This window comes from Salvelinus sp. IW2-2015, linkage group LG15 (genome assembly GCF_002910315.2).
Source record: "Salvelinus sp. IW2-2015 linkage group LG15, ASM291031v2, whole genome shotgun sequence".
NCBI classification, from domain to species: domain Eukaryota; kingdom Metazoa; phylum Chordata; class Actinopteri; order Salmoniformes; family Salmonidae; genus Salvelinus; species Salvelinus sp. IW2-2015.
In genome coordinates this window covers 5,790,954-5,805,978 of record NC_036855.1, presented here as the reverse complement: position 1 = coordinate 5,805,978, position 15,025 = coordinate 5,790,954, and the positions used below count along the sequence as shown (strand labels likewise).

General features: G+C 45.5%; 3 protein-coding genes across 4 annotated transcripts; 1 reads left to right on the top strand and 2 right to left on the bottom strand.

Annotated features, from left to right (window-relative positions):
• Positions 1–391: 391 nt before the first annotated feature.
• arsk (arylsulfatase family, member K) lies at positions 392–5,269 on the bottom strand. 2 transcript variants are annotated; one of them, XM_024001966.2, is made up of 8 exons: positions 4,965–5,269; positions 4,398–4,527; positions 3,926–4,085; positions 2,701–2,983; positions 2,294–2,465; positions 1,529–1,753; positions 1,198–1,413; positions 392–801 (listed from the first exon to the last, which is right to left on the bottom strand). In XM_024001966.2, exons 1-8 carry the CDS (start codon positions 5,088–5,090, stop codon positions 494–496), a joined length of 1,620 nt encoding a protein of 539 aa, XP_023857734.1. In that variant the 5' UTR covers positions 5,091–5,269; the 3' UTR covers positions 392–493. The 2 variants fall into 2 exon arrangements, with proteins under 2 accessions (XP_023857734.1, XP_023857733.1); XM_024001965.2 differs by having other exon boundaries at positions 4,398–4,560; positions 4,965–5,179.
• Positions 5,270–5,636: 367 nt separating this feature from the next.
• Positions 5,637–11,201, bottom strand: LOC111974287 (uncharacterized). The gene is made up of 4 exons (XM_024001967.2): positions 11,090–11,201; positions 8,940–9,192; positions 6,853–7,062; positions 5,637–6,584 (listed from the first exon to the last, which is right to left on the bottom strand). Exons 2-4 carry the CDS (start codon positions 9,177–9,179, stop codon positions 5,733–5,735), a joined length of 1,302 nt encoding a protein of 433 aa, XP_023857735.1. The 5' UTR covers positions 9,180–9,192; positions 11,090–11,201; the 3' UTR covers positions 5,637–5,732.
• Positions 11,202–11,242: 41 nt separating this feature from the next.
• On the top strand, positions 11,243–14,786 carry wdr54 (WD repeat domain 54). Its single transcript, XM_024001968.2, has 10 exons — positions 11,243–11,295; positions 11,968–12,260; positions 12,412–12,474; positions 12,735–12,801; positions 13,218–13,274; positions 13,406–13,533; positions 13,732–13,832; positions 13,992–14,154; positions 14,387–14,461; positions 14,558–14,786. Exons 2-10 carry the CDS (start codon positions 12,036–12,038, stop codon positions 14,687–14,689), a joined length of 1,011 nt encoding a protein of 336 aa, XP_023857736.1. The 5' UTR covers positions 11,243–11,295; positions 11,968–12,035; the 3' UTR covers positions 14,690–14,786.
• The last annotated feature ends 239 nt before the right edge of the window (positions 14,787–15,025 follow it).

The following is a 15,025-nucleotide window of genomic DNA, read 5'->3' as shown; positions in this document are numbered from 1 at the left end:
CTGGGCTGGAACAAAAGCCAAACAACTCTCCAGGACCAGAAGTGAATGTAATACAGAACAATAWACTCTACCAGACATACAATCTATTTCTTTTATGTTTCATTGTCACATACACCGGATAGGTGCAGTGAAATGTATTGTTTTACAGGGTCATCCATAGTAGTATAGCGCCACTGGAGCACTGACATAAATTAAGTGTCTTGCTTAAGGGCACATCGACAGATTCGTCACCACGTCACCTCGGGTATTCAAACCAGCGACCTTTCGGTTCCTAGCCCAACACTACTGTACCTGCCGCCCACAATCTTACCAGAGTAAATAAACAAAGAAACAAGTGAATTATAATTACGCTTTAACTATGGGGGTGCGCTTTCTCACATTTTGACCAGAATTATAATTTTAGTTTGCAGCACTGTTGTGGATTGTGCAGTTATTGGTAGTCATGTTTGGCATAACATCTTTATTTTGGTGCTTTTCTAATACAGCAGGCCAGTTAAAACACTGATAATTTGAGCTTTTCAGAAGAGAACCCAGATGTCATGAGCCACTCATCGATTTCTTTCTCATTGTTCTCCACATCCTCTTGCCAGTCCAGATGCCAACGCAGGTTTGCAATGACTTGGGTATAATTGTCACCAAGACTCTTTCGCCATGCAGCAAACTGTTGCTTATTGTAGAGACGGATTGCCTGAGAGACTTGAGGGTAGTCTACTACGCTGCGCAGCAGCTTGTCCAGGTGACGACACACATCAGGGAATTTGGACGCCACATTGTGAAGCTCCTCTTTGTCCACCGTTAGGTCTGTCAGGGGAGAGAGATATTAAAAGTGTTGAAAGAGGAAAGGGTGGTTGCAGAGATTTGATCTACGTAGGGAACATTCTCTACGTAGGGAACAGACAAAGGTTTTAGTGGGGAATGACATCTACATTTAAAAATGTATATATTTAACCTTTATTTAACTAGGCAAGTCAGTTGACATCTAAATAATGCCGAAAGTTATGTGGCTATGCTTAAAAATCACATACCAAGTACACACAGTCGTGGTACTGTCCCAAATCATCTTTATCCACTAAATAAAAGGATTAGATATTGGACCATGTGTAATTTACATTCTGATAAGTAATGATGAGGGATAAAAACAAACCCTAAACCCTCTTTCCTCCAGTAATCTTTCAGTGCGGGGGGGGGGGGACTCACCGAATAGCTGCGGGGGGACACTCACACCATCTGCGTAGGTAATGTACTTCCACCGGCCCTCCCTCAACATATAGGTGGAGGCGTTAGCATTGCAACCGTGGTATTCACTCAATACCCAGTCTGGGCGAGTCCGTGCGGGCCGGCCAGCAGACTGAGACAGCAAAGGCAGGAGTGAATGACCACTAAGGCCACCTGGCACTGCTACGCCTGCCATCTCTGCAAACACGTATGTGGAATGGAATCAGTTTACTGACCAGGATGTGTAACAACCCTTTGAATCCCTCCATCATCAAGCCCTGTGCTTCTGACCCTGAGATACTCCTGTACTTACCCAGCACAGTGGGATAGATGTCCACCAAGGACACTGGCTGACTCAGCCGCAGGCCAGACTTCACCCCAGGCCCCATGATGAGCAGGGGGACATGGGAGCTGCCCTCAAACATGGACATCTTGTAGAACTGTCGGTGCTCCATGGCCAGGTCGCCGTGGTCAGACGTGAAGAGCAGCACTGTGGTGTCCAGCAAGCCTGTGTCCCGCAGAGCTGAGATCACCTGGCCTAGAAGGACCACAGAGAGTAGCGCAGCCACAGAATGGTTAGTACTCTCCGGGATCCTTCGAACATCCCTACCCTGAACCCCTACCTAACTTTAACTATTTTAAAATATCAACATCAAATGGAGTAGGGACATCCCAAGTATCCCAGATAGCACGGACCGCCACAGAATGAGTGTCTGTTGGGATTACATTCAAGGAGTAGTAGAAGCGGGTAATGTAAGGGACTACTTATTCAACTTCCAAACTACATTTGAAAACAAGTTTTTTTTGCAAGAATGTTGTAGACCTAATCAATGTATGAAAACTGATTGAGTTGCACAAGGTTGCAGAACATCCTATGGTTGGTGGCTGCCTGGCTGGCACGTGGCTAGATGTTTTACTACCAACAGCAATACATCTGCAATAAACTAGTATAACACCAGTAACTGCTAAACTGTCCATTGCTGAACACCACATTCTGCAACACTGTAAAACATTGTACGGATGTTCACATTTGGCCAACCATGAAATTCCAGACACAAACAATTAAGTCACCACTAACCCAGCATGGCATCTGTTTCGGCACACATAGCGTAGTAGAAGGCCCGTATCTTTCTGACCTCCTGCTCTGTGAAGTTCCCACTGCAGTTCTTGGTGAAGGTGGAGTAGTAGTCCACAGGGTGCATGTCAGACAACGGCAGCCATTTTGGAACAGAGATTAATTCAGGCATCACCTGTGTGGACAGCAGCTCCTTATTACACATGCTGCGAAATGGAACACAAGCGCAGACTGCAGATGGGAATCTAGAGTCCTGCATCTAGAGTAAAGTCGAATGCTTCTGAAGATGTATCAACATTTGGTTAGCACAGTTAAAACAAAGCTAGCCTGCTAACATGACACATGACTGCTTTAAAATTGTAAATAGGAACTAGTAGTAATACTTATGGAATGGCCTGAAGAGAACGTGCCTTTTCGAGCCAGTAAGGAGAGGTGCGGAAGGTGGACCCCCCAGCGTTGGGCCCCAAGGAGTCTGTGACGTAGGGGTGTGGCAGGTTCAGGCCCAGGTAGAGGGCGAAAGGCTGGGAGAGAGCTGCAGCTTTGTGGCGGATCCACTGGGTGGTAATGTCCGTGGTTCTCCAGTCCTTGGTCATAACTCTCGTTGTGGACGCGTCCCCAACCAGGTCTGTCACCGGCCGGCCCTCTTGCCGCAGAAGGAAAGGCACATCTCGCGTCCATGCCTCCACACGATTACTGGAGTGGAAATACACACATCATAAAAATGTGACATCACCAAACGAGACACGAGGAAAAAACATAGGCCTAAATAAAGACATGAGTCAGAAATCAAAGGGACTGTTCACATTTGTGGAAAATGAGACTGAATAGAATATTTCCATGCACAAGCCTATCTATCTACACATAAAGTCTCTGCATCTCTTAGCATTACAAGACTGGCTACTTTAAGTGAGCTCACTGTTTCCTGTAAAATGATGCTGTCAGTTCTGTTATAATATTTATTWTTATTTTATTTTATTTTTTCACCTTTGTTTAACCAGGTAGGCCAGTTGAGAACAAGTTCTCATTTACAACTGCGACCTGGCCAAGATAAAGCAAAGCAGTGCGACAAAAACAACAACACAGAGTTATACATGGGATAAACAAACGTACAGTCAATAACACAATAGAAAAAGCTAAGTACAGTGTGTGCAAATGTAGTAATGTTAGGGAGGTAAGGCAATAAATAGGCCATAGTGGCAAAATAACTACAATTTAGCATTAACACTGGAGTGATAGATGTGCTGATGATGATGTGCAAATAGATACTGGGATGCAAAAGAGCAAAAAAAAAAATAACAATATATGGATGAGGTAGTTGGGTGGGCTATTTACAGATGGGCTGTGTACAGGTACAGTAAGCTGCTCTGACAGATAATGCTTCAAGTTAGTGAGAGAGTTGTAAATCTCCAGCTTCAGTGATTTTTGCAATTCGTTCCAGTCATTGGCAGCAGAGAACTGGAAGGAAAGGCTGCCAAAGGAGGTGTTGGCTTTGGGGATGACCAGTGAAATATACCTGCTGGAGCGCTATTTAGGAGGCTATTTTGTAAACGACATCGCCGAAGTCAAGGATCGGTGGGATAGTCAGTTTTACGAGGGTATGTTTGGCATTCATGACTCACTGCAGTGCCCGCCCACCTGACAGAGTGGCTTCCTGAAGTATAGTCCAGCTTCCCAACACTCAAGGTGTTATAGCCATTCTGTTGGAGCATGTCCATCCACGTTGTGGCATTGGGGTCCAGGCACTTATAATTATTCCAGGACTCAGTTAAATGGGCAAAGCGACCACTCCACATAGCTGAAAAAAAATAAACAACATACAACAGACCATGAAATGTTTCAATCCATGGACCTATGGTGGCCATTGGATTGAAATGCAGTTGTAGTATTGTTWGAGTTTGAATACAATTTTAGCTGGTTACATTCTATTCCTTTGTACTGAACAGGTCTGTTACTCACAAACTATTGGAATCAGAGTCATCCACCAGCATTATGCAATTCAACTTCTTGTTATGCATGTTGTGAATGGATCGTAACATAGCCCACATTATTGACCAATGATCTGCTGTTGCCTTGAGGTCTTCCATACAAATGCACACTAACATCTTACCTGCTCTTGAGGGGCAACAGATTGGAGAATTGGTGTAGGCATTGAGGAAGACAGTGCCTAGCTCCCGGAGATAGTTTAAGTATGGTAACTGGACCACCCTACTCCCAGGGTCAAAGGTCAGCCGCCCATCCTTCAGCAAGAGGGAAATAAAGAGTTTGAATACCTTTAAAAAAAAAACATCCACCCTAATTATTTCTCCCTTCTTTGAGGTAGTAACAGAGCATCTACTATGTCTCTATTAATAATAACTGATCCATGACTGATTAGATACCTGAAAGCATCCCACCCTCCAACCTTATCAGAGCAGTGATAAATTAACTAGGGATATTATAACTCCACGGGACGGTTGAACTAACGTAGGCTAATGCGAAGTAACAAAAACAATTCCCAGGATATAGACATATCTGATATTGGCAGAAAGCTTAAATTCTTGTTAAAACTCACTGGTGGAAACAATTTGTCACTCATCAGGAAAGTTACATTTAAATATAATCCACACAATCTCATGAGAATGTTGTGTAAAACGAATCAAAAATATTTACAAAATGTCAAAGTGGCAGTACTTACAAATGCATCGGACATCACCATCACAATGTTGGGTCTGAAGTTTGTGGTACGATTTTGGCACATACAATATCCATGAGTTTGGGAAAGTATAAGGAGAACTAACCATGTTCCATACATCGCGTACATCAATATAAAAAATGATAATTATTACGACATTAACTCCTGCTGCTTGACTTGGTACTGAMGAGAGGCATTTATTCAGGGAAGTCACAATACTTATCTACTCATCAGCCATAATTTCGACAAGGGCTTCTTGACTGCAACAAACTCAATTTTCACTTTTGTTGTTGTTCCGCATTAGTCACGTGGTGTCGCCATTGCAGTACTAGGTTTCTAGCAGCAGAGGGCGCACACAAAGATAAACTTGATTTGCAAAAAATACTGTCAATTTATGGCAATCCGAGCAATACAATGTATATTATATATATGACACCGTGCCATCTTGTTAAATTTACTCATACTATTGAGAGAAAAAAATGCCTTTCTACCTCAGTCTGAAAGCCCACATATGGCCTACTGCTCCACCATGGAGCATCAAATATCTGATTAGCTGGAAAAAGTGAAGTTAACTCAAATTTCTACTTTCATTGTATGTAGAAATCACTGGAAAATTACACATTTTAAAATAAAAACTTTTTTAAACGTTATTTAATCTCAACAATTTGTATATTTCTTTAATTCTTAAAGTTATTGTCATGAAATGGATCCCATTATTTTGTCTTCAGTAATTGACCTTCCCAAAGTTCTTGAGTTATGGCCAAGTTGGTGTCAAATCAGTGTGTTGACCTGAGGGTCTGGTCCGGCCGTCAGCTGCTCCAGGGGAAACAGTGGCACAGGCAGATTGTTCTGTATGGGCCTCAGCTCTGCACTGTGCTCTGGCTGGGCTGGGCATCCTTTGAGGGGGCTGAAACGGGTCCCTTGGGGGCCTTTGAGAGTGACCCCAGGGGCCAGCTCCATGCTATCCAGCATCAGGGTGCCAGAGAAGGGTACAATCCCCTCACTGTTGCCCCCATGCGGAATACTCCTCCTTTTAATGGTCAGACAGACTGCCCCAGTCAGGGCATTTCTCCTCTGGGCCATGGATGGGCCTTTGTAGTTGGTCAAGGGTTTCATTGCCTTTGTGGTGTGTTGTTTCTCAAGATTCTGCCCTGCTGCCAGTGGACCTCCGGTTCTCAATGGATGGCGCTTTGAGGGACTGGCATCCAGCACTTCATATTGGGGCCAGATACGATGGCGTGGAAGACGGGTAAGATCCAGTCTCGGCATGGCTGGGAAGCCTCCACGCTGAGGACAGAGCTTAGCACTTTGGACAGAGATGTTTGGGCATGTCTCTACATACTTTTCTACCTCAGTCACTGAGCTGTTCAGAGAATGCCTTGGAGACTGCAGGTAGTCCTCTGTGGGAGTGGTGGGTGATGAGTGATGCTGCCTCCAGGTCCCTCCCTCAGTTATGGGTGGGGGGGCAGGGGATAGTTTGAAACCCCTAAAACCTGGTGGCTCTCTGGCTTTTCTGTCTTCTCTGGAATGCTTGGGAGAGGAACTAAGCTGTCTCACTGTGTGAGTCTTGTGATTGGCCCTATGACCTGTCCGTCCAGCCGCCTCACCAACCGGAGTGGACCTCTGGAGGAAAACACCAGAGATGTGTTAGATTACATTATTATGATTAAATGATTAGCTTTACAGTATTAGCTTTACACCGGCCACTCACCGGTAAGCAAGCAACKAGCTTCAAACAATATACTTCATGGAGTTCTTATTTTACTATTTCTACTTCCTTTACTACTACATATTTACTGCTAGATATATCCTGGACATTTGGGGTTATTTCCAGGTAGACTTGTTAGAGTGGAAACACAACGCAGCTCGATGGAGTATTGTTCAGAGCTACCTGTAGGGGAGAAGGGTATTTTTTGGGCTTGGCTTGCAGAACCAGCACACAGCCTTGTGCCCAGGAGTCTGTAGTTGACGGCAGGGGCTCTGAATCTTCTTCCCAGGAGGGGGCACTGTCTGGCCCCTCCCCCTCATCCTGGACCAGGAACTGCCACTCCAGAATCTGCACCAAAGAATCTCGGGCCCAAGACGTTGTGAATAACTCTGGCTAGAGAGGAGACATTTCATTGTCAGTCCCGCAAAAAATTAGCAGCATTATTGGTGAGAGAATAGTAAAGGGAAATTGGACACCAGCCAGATTGAAACAGTGCATTTGATCCTCTGAGCAAAGGAAGGCAGTTATTGTAAAGGGAATTGATTAAATCAATAGTATATACAGTGCATTCAGAAAGTATTCAGGCCCCTTGACATTTTCCACACTTTGTTACATTACAGCCTATTTTAAAATGGATTAAATGGTGTTTTTCCCTCATCAAACTACACACAATACCCCACAATGACAAAGCAAAAACTGGTTTTTAGAAATAAAAAAACGGAAATATCACATTTACATAAGTATTCGGACCCTTTACTCAGTACTTTGTTGAAGCACCTTTAGCCGCGATTACAGCCTTCTTGGCTATGACGCTACAAGCTTGGCACACTTTTATTTGGGGAGTTTCTCCCATTCTTCTCTACAGATCCTCTCAAGCTCTGTCAGGTTAGATGGGGAGCATCGCCGCACAGCTATTTTTAGGTCTCTCCAGAGATGTTCGATCAGGTTGAAGTCCGGGTTCTGGCTGGGCTACTCAAGGACATTCAGAGACTTGTCCCGAAGSCACTCCTGCGTTGTCTTAGCCGTGTGCTTAGGGTCGTTGTCCTGTTTGAAGGTGAACCTTCGCACCAGTCAGAGTTCCTGAGTGCTCTGGAGCAGGTTTTCATCAAGGATCTCTCTGTACTTTGCTCTGTTCATCTACCAGTCCTGCCGCTGAAAAACATCCCCACAGCATGATGCTGCCACCACCATGCTTCACCGTAGGGATGGTGCCAGGTTTCTTCCAGACGTAAAGCTTGGTATTCAGGTCAAAGAGTTCAATCTTGGTTTCAGCAGACCAGATAATCTTGTTACTCATGGTCTGAGAGTCCTTTAGGTGTCTTTTGGCAAACTCCAAGTGGGATGTCATGTGCCTTTTACTGAGGAGTGGCTTCCGTCTGGCCACTACCATAAAAGTCTGATTGGTGGAGTGCTGCAGAGATGGTTGTCCTTCTGGAAGGTTATCCCATCTTCACAGAGGAACTCTGGTCACTCTGAAAGAGCCCCATCGGGTTCTTGGTCACCTCCCTGACCAAGGCCCTTCTCCTCTGATTGCTCAGTTTGGCCGGGCGGCCAGCTCTAGGATGAGCCTTGGTGGTTCAAAACTTCTTCCATTTAAGAATAATGGAGACCACTGTGTTCTTGGGGACCTTAAATGCTGCAGACATTTTTGGTACCCTTCCCCACATCTGTGCCTCGACACAATCCTGTCTCTGAGCTCTATGGACTATTCCTTCGACCTCATGGCTTGGTTTTTACTCTGACATGCACTGTCAACAGTGGGACCTTATAGACAGGTGTGTGCCTTTCCAAATCATGTTCAAACAATTTAATTTACCACAAGTCGACTCCAGTCAAGTTGTAGAAACATCTCAATGGAAACAGGATGCACCCRAGCTCAATTTCGAGTCGCATAGCAAAAGGTCTGAATACTTATGTAAATGAGGTATTTCAGTTTTGATAAATTTGTAAACATTTCTAAAAACCTGTTTTTGCTTTGTCATTATGGGGTATGGTGTGTAGATTGATGAACATTTATTTTTATTTAATCCATTTYAGAATAAGGCTGTAACATAATGTGGACAAATGGAAGGTGTCTGAATACTTTCCGAATGCACTGTATACTGCCCACATTAAACTGATGAGCCGCGTAAACTGATCGATTCTTCATTGGCTACAGTACATTTATTAATATTTGTTTGAAACAAAATCAGAATGTCATCTCTGCACAGTGAATGTATCAGACTATTGTCTGACAAAGGTAGTGTCCAACTGTGAACGTAAGGCCTCACCTGTCTCTGGAGGTACACAGTGTAACACTTCTCCATGATATGGTTCATGAATTCATACAGGACCTCCACCACCACCTCCTCTCCTTCCTCCTGCACTAGCATGGAGACCCAGTTAGACTCTGTCAGGCGGCCCGGGACAATGTCCACCACATCTGGACTCTGGGAAGGAGGAGGGGGGGGTGCAGGAGCAGAGTTGGTGCGCCCCTTCTCAGCACGGGACTTTGATGCAGCGCGGGACATCTTTGCCCGGAGCCTGAGTTAACRCATAAGCCACAAAAAGAGGAATTAGGACTGTACTAAACTCAGCAAAAAAAGAAAAAGTCCTCTCACTGTCAACTGTGTTTATTTTCAGCAAACTTAACATGTGTAAATATTTGTATGAACCTAACAAGATTCAACAACTGAGACATAAACTGAACAAGTTCCACAGACATGTGACTAACAGAAATGGAATAATGTGTCCCTGAACAAAGGGGGGGTCAAAATCAAAAGTAACAGTCAGTATCTGGTGTGGCCACCAGCTGCATTAAGTACCGCAGTGCATCTCCTCCTCGTGGACTGCACCAGATTTGCCAGTTCTTGCTGTGAGATGTTATCCCACTCTTCCACCAAGGCACCTGCAAGTTCTCGATCATTTCTGGGGGGGGAATGGCCCAAGCCCTCACCCTCCAATCCAACAGGTCCCAGACGTGCTCAATGGGATTGAGATCCGGGCTCTTCGCTGGCCATGGCAGAACACTGACATTCCTGTCTTGCAGGAAATCACGCACAGAACCAGCAGTATGGCTGGTGGCATTGTCATGCTGGAGGGTCATGTCAGGATGAGCTTGTAGGAAGGGTACCACATGAGGGAGGATGTCTTCCCTGTAACGCACAGCGTTGAGATTGCCTGCAATGACAACAAGCTCAGTCCGATGATGCCGTGACACACCGCCCCAGACCATGACGGACCCTCCACCTCCAAATCGATCCTGCTCCAGAGTACAGGCCTCGGTGTAACGCTCATTCCTTCGTCGATAAACGCGAATCCGACCATCACTCCTGGTAAGACAAAACCGAGACTCGTCAGTGAAGAGCACTTTTTGCCAGTCCTGTCTGTTGACGTTGTTGCTGGTGAGGACCTGCCTTACAACAGGCCTACAAGCCCTCAGTCCAGCCTCTCTCAGCCTATTGCGGACAGTCTGAGCACTGATGGAGGGATTGTGCATTCCTGGTGTAACTCGGGCAGTTGTTGTTGCCATCCTGTACCTGTCCCGCAGGTGTGATGTTCGGATGTACCGATCCTGTGCAGGTGTTATTACACGTGGTCTGCCACTGCGAGAATGATCAGCTGTCCGTCCCATCTCCCTGTAGCGCTGTCTTAGGCGTCTCACAGTACGGACATTGCAATTTATTGCCCTGGCCACATCTGCAGTTCTCATGCCTCCTTGCAGCATGCCTAAGGCACGTTCACACAGATGAGCAGAGACCCTGGGCATCTTTCTTTTGGTGTTTTTCAGAGTCAGTAGAAAGGCCTCTTTAGTGTCCTAAGTTTTCATAAACTGTGACGTGAATTGCCTACCGTCTGTAAGCTGTTAGTGTCTTAACGACCGTTCCACAGGTGCATGTTCATTAATTGTTTATGGTTCATTGAACAAGCATGGGAAACAGTGTTTAACCCCTTTACAATGAAGATCTGGGAAGTTATTTAGATTTTTACGAATTATCTTTGAAAGACAGGGTCCTGAAAAAGGGACGTTTCTTATTTTGGTTAGATTAGAATTGCRTGAGTGAAAAAAAGATGTAGGATACTATTAAATGTGCAGTCATTCAAAGCAATAACYTTTAGTTATAATTCTGGTTCAGAATCTTGTCCTTTTCTACTCTCACTCCCTTCAAAAGTACTAGATTAATTTGTACATTTATGTTTGATGGATGGAGTTACAATATGCCTTCTTGGTGGGTTTTTTACTGGAGAGAGTTGTCACTTTCTTGAAACACACCAGACTGTCTGCTGTTGGCAACAACAACACAGCCCTCACCACCTTGTATTGGACAAGTGAAAAATCTTTGAAGCTGCCTGCAGTGATTGAACAACCTAGCCAAGTGAAGCAATGCATCAACAAACATAACAAGGTTGCTTGCTAATCTAGATAACAATACTTAGGTACCTTAAACAAAGAGCAGGCTGAAAATCGTTGTCTTCAATCTGATGGGAGAAGAACAAGAAGACTTCTCTTGTTGCCCAACTTTTTTCCAACCCGAAAGACAGGATTGCTTGGCAACTGAAACGCCACTRCTTTTTTTGTGTACACAGGACGTATGACGTTTCACGCAAAGGTGGAGCTGTCACTATGGCTGCAAAGGACGCGCAATGGTAATCTCCTCCTTGCTAAATGAAATGCAATCTATTTAGGACTTGTTGATGAATGAATAACGTAACATAGAATATTGMTAACTGTATTTATCTAGCGAATAGCAGAATATATGATAGAAGCTAACGTTAGTTCACAATACGGTATTCTGTTCAACAATACTTGCCTCCAAGCTTAGGCTTGCTAGCAGGAGCTAGCCAACGTTAGCTAGCTAGCGTAAGAAATATGAATAGACTTAAAGGCAACTTTAGCTGACTTTTGTATGTTTGCTGAATTGCATTGAGCTAACTGACTTAGTTCCTAAWTGATGTAACGTATCCGTTTGTTAACTTAGCCGGCAATGGCTAGACTGATAACTAGATGGCTTCTAACGTCTTCCAATTCATAGGAGTGCATGGCAAGCTGATTAGCTATACAGCTAGCTTGATTCAAGTGCCCAGTGTGGCATGGTCAAAAATAATTTGGATGACTAACGTTAGCAGGCTAGTAGGTCAGCATGTTCGCTGAACTTGCTCATAGTGAGAATGATAATCTTCACGTTGGGCAACATTGTGTTCTTGTGTATGACATATTTTACACTGCCTCTTTTCCCACATCTCACCCAACTCAGAGACACAGCGACATACTGACACACACTGCAATACTAACCMGCCGTATTTCTCATTGTTCCCCAGAATTGTCATCATTAAGTACACTATTTGCACCATCCCTATTTACCCAATTGAATTGATACGATTGAAAGATGTACCACAAAGAGAAGAGCATTCAGATGAAAAGCAGTGCGTCTGCGCTATACAACAACCTGAGCGTGCTGCGCATAGCCCCGCGGAGCCTGACCTATTTCACAGTGGTACACGCCAACATGGTCAATATGGTCAGTGCTTCTTGGGACGGACTCAACTACTCCCACCGCCAGCTGCAGTCCAAAGAGGCCAACGTAGCTACCAGCTCCTCCCTCATCATGCAGGTAGAGTGTTATTAGCGCTGACCAAGAGGGTGTCAGTGGATCATGAATGATATGGGTCTACTTCCTTCTTTAATGTCCATGGTAGATGGACAYGAGTTGGTACAGTATTTGATATTTTGTTGAAGGGGAAACTTGCTGTCTCTCCTTTCAGGCAGCCTGGTGTGTCCTCCCATCTCGTGACATCCTGGTGCTCACCTCTCAGAAAGGCATCCAGGTGAGTGGATTGTGTGCGTGTGTCACAGGAGGTTGGTGTTACCTAAATTTGGAAGGATGGCTCGTGTTAATGGCTGGAGTGGAATGGTATCAAATACATCAAACACATGGTTTCTATGTGTTTGATGCCAATCCATTTGCTCCGTTCCAGACATTATTATGAGCCGTCCTCCCCTCAGCATTCTCCTGTGACATGTGTGTGGCCTTATACAATGGTGTTCGCCTGTTAGTCAGGTCTTGACAGGTGTGTCTGTGTTCCAGATGTATGAGTCGGATGGATCCATAATGGTATACTGGCATGCACTGGACACGCCTGAGACCCAAACAGGTAACTTCTGCCCCATATACAAATACTGAGTCTCCTCTAACCCTTACCAGTGCCTACAAACCCAAGAGAGACTCTGACTTTGGATATGAATGAGCTGCTCCTTTATCTCTACCCAGTAACAGCTACAGAAGCTCTGCTTCAAGAGTCCTTTTTCTGCTGTGTCCTTCTCTGCTGTGTGATTGTCTGGTGGCCATCTTTACCATGGATGGGTGTCTTTGTCATGGAGAGGTGTCTTTGTCATGGAGAGGTGTCTTTGTCATGGAGAGGTGTCTTTGTCATGGAGAGGTGTCTTTGCCATGAAGGGGTGTCTTTGCCATGGAGGGGTGTCTACCATGGAGAGGAGTTTGGTGTACTGTAGGTTGAGTGTGTTAGCTCTGAGGACCGTGCTGATGATATATCCTGATCTGTACCCACAGCTCAGGCAGTGTTTGCTCGAGGGATTGCAGCAGTGCGGGAAAAATACATCTGTGTGGGTAAGTACAGAATGAGCACGGCAAGCTAGGCCTCTCCCTCTCTCTCCTGCAATCACTTCACACCTGACAGGATGTTGACAAAAACCCAGCCAATTTCATCTCTCTCTCTCTCTCTCTCTCTCTCTCTGCAGGCATCTCCTCTGGCTCTATGCTGGTGTTTGACGTCCCCATTAAAGGCAGTAACATCACCCTCTCGGAGATGCTGGAGGAGCACAAGGAGTCCATCACGGATTTGGCCTCAGAATGTTCCGGTAGCCTGGTACTATGCACACACACCATGTGTATGTGTCTGTTGTTAATCTAGGAAAAGCATTATTCATCTGGGGCCAAGTGTTATGTTTGATAATAACCGTAACCATGTAGAACCGACAGACAGATGAAGGTGTAGTTGTCTATCAATATGCATCAATCACAGCTTTAGATATTGACCCTGTCCTTGATGCTCTCCCTCCGCCAGGAGTGCATAGCAGACATGGTGAGTGCTGACGACTCTGGCAATCTCTGTGTGTGGAAGTCAGGAGAGGACTTCCAGCTGCTCAACAAGATCCCTGGTTTCGAGTGAGTGAGTTACTGACAGGATCTTTTAACCACATTTGAACTCCCTTCTTCAGATAGGGCCGTAGAGGCCTTGTAGTTATGAGTTCCTCTTGCCATTGGCCTGGCATCTGTGGAAATGCTACCACTAACCTCAACGCCTCTGCCCTCTTCTTGTACCAGTATGAGCTGCTCCTCAGTGAAGCTGTGGAAGGGAACCGTGGTGGCAGGCTATGGCACAGGGCAGATCCGTCTCTACGAGGCCGTGACAGGGATCGTCCACGCAGAGGTCAACGCCCACGCGCGCTGGATCTACTCCTTGGACATCGCCCCTTTCTCTGGCCTGGTGAGGTCAACACCAGATGCTGTCGGGATGGGGCACTGGGAGGGATGGGCAATTTCCGTATGACTATCTATCTCCAGACAAAGGACTGTGTTTATCACCAGTTGTATGCAAACTGATTTTAAAGCAAGCTACTAGAGATCCATGTAGAAAGGCGAAACATCTAAATGTAAGGGAGTGAATTCTGATGCTAATGGATCATTTTCCCTGTCTGTCTGTGTGTTTGTGCTCCAAGCTTCTGTCTGCTGCTGAGGACTCTCTGGTTAGAGTGTGGCATCTGACCATGACCCCAGAGACTAACAGTGTGGAGGTAACCTCTCAAACCATACCAGGGAGGGACCTCACTACACCACGCACACACAGACGGACAGACATTGACTGCCTCCCTCCCTCTCTCTCCCTCCAGATCGTGCACATGTATAACGAGTGTGTGACAGACACCCAGATCTGCGGGGCTAAGTTCTGCGACGGGGACGGCTACGCCTTCGCTGTGACGGGCTATGACCTGAGTGAGATCATCCGCTACACACAGGTCTAACAGCAGTAGCACGCACCATGGGAGATGTGTGTGAGTGTGTGAGGTTGACATGTGAACGGAGTGTGTCAGCTCAGCRGTATCTCTGTTGGGGAGTGTGTGACAAAAGAGAAGCCTACAGCAGGAAACGTCTGCCTGATAGACCATGCAGCATCTAATTCCACCAGATCAATAGTCTACAGAGAGACGGAAAGCCTATGAAGGTTAACTCAGAAGCAAACTAGGGCTGTGACCCATCTCCATCTACTATGACCTAACTAGAGGACATGATACAGTATGTATGTCTACAGCGTCTCTCCCATGGATATTAACTTTGGTCCAGAGGTCAGATAGAAAAAT

Excerpts from the sequence above, each read along its gene's own strand:
- LOC111974287 (XM_024001967.2), bottom strand. The coding sequence starts at position 9,179 with ATGTCCCGCGCTGCATCAAAGTCCCGTGCTGAGAAGGGGCGCACCAAC. Across the intron at positions 7,063-8,939 it reads CTGTGTACCTCCAGAGACAG|CCAGAGTTATTCACAACGTC; the intron begins GTGAGGCCTTAC and ends TCTCCTCTCTAG. Across the intron at positions 6,585-6,852 it reads AATACCCTTCTCCCCTACAG|AGGTCCACTCCGGTTGGTGA; the intron begins GTAGCTCTGAAC and ends GTTTTCCTCCAG.
- arsk (XM_024001965.2), bottom strand. The coding sequence starts at position 5,090 with ATGTACGCGATGTATGGAACATGGTTAGTTCTCCTTATACTTTCCCAA. Across the intron at positions 4,086-4,397 it reads CTGTTGCCCCTCAAGAGCAG|CTATGTGGAGTGGTCGCTTT; the intron begins GTAAGATGTTAG and ends ATTTTTTTTCAG. Across the intron at positions 1,754-2,293 it reads CGAAACAGATGCCATGCTGG|GCCAGGTGATCTCAGCTCTG; the intron begins GTTAGTGGTGAC and ends TGGTCCTTCTAG.
- wdr54 (XM_024001968.2), top strand. The coding sequence starts at position 12,036 with ATGTACCACAAAGAGAAGAGCATTCAGATGAAAAGCAGTGCGTCTGCG. Across the intron at positions 12,802-13,217 it reads CACGCCTGAGACCCAAACAG|CTCAGGCAGTGTTTGCTCGA; the intron begins GTAACTTCTGCC and ends CTGTACCCACAG. Across the intron at positions 13,534-13,731 it reads CAGAATGTTCCGGTAGCCTG|GAGTGCATAGCAGACATGGT; the intron begins GTACTATGCACA and ends TCCCTCCGCCAG.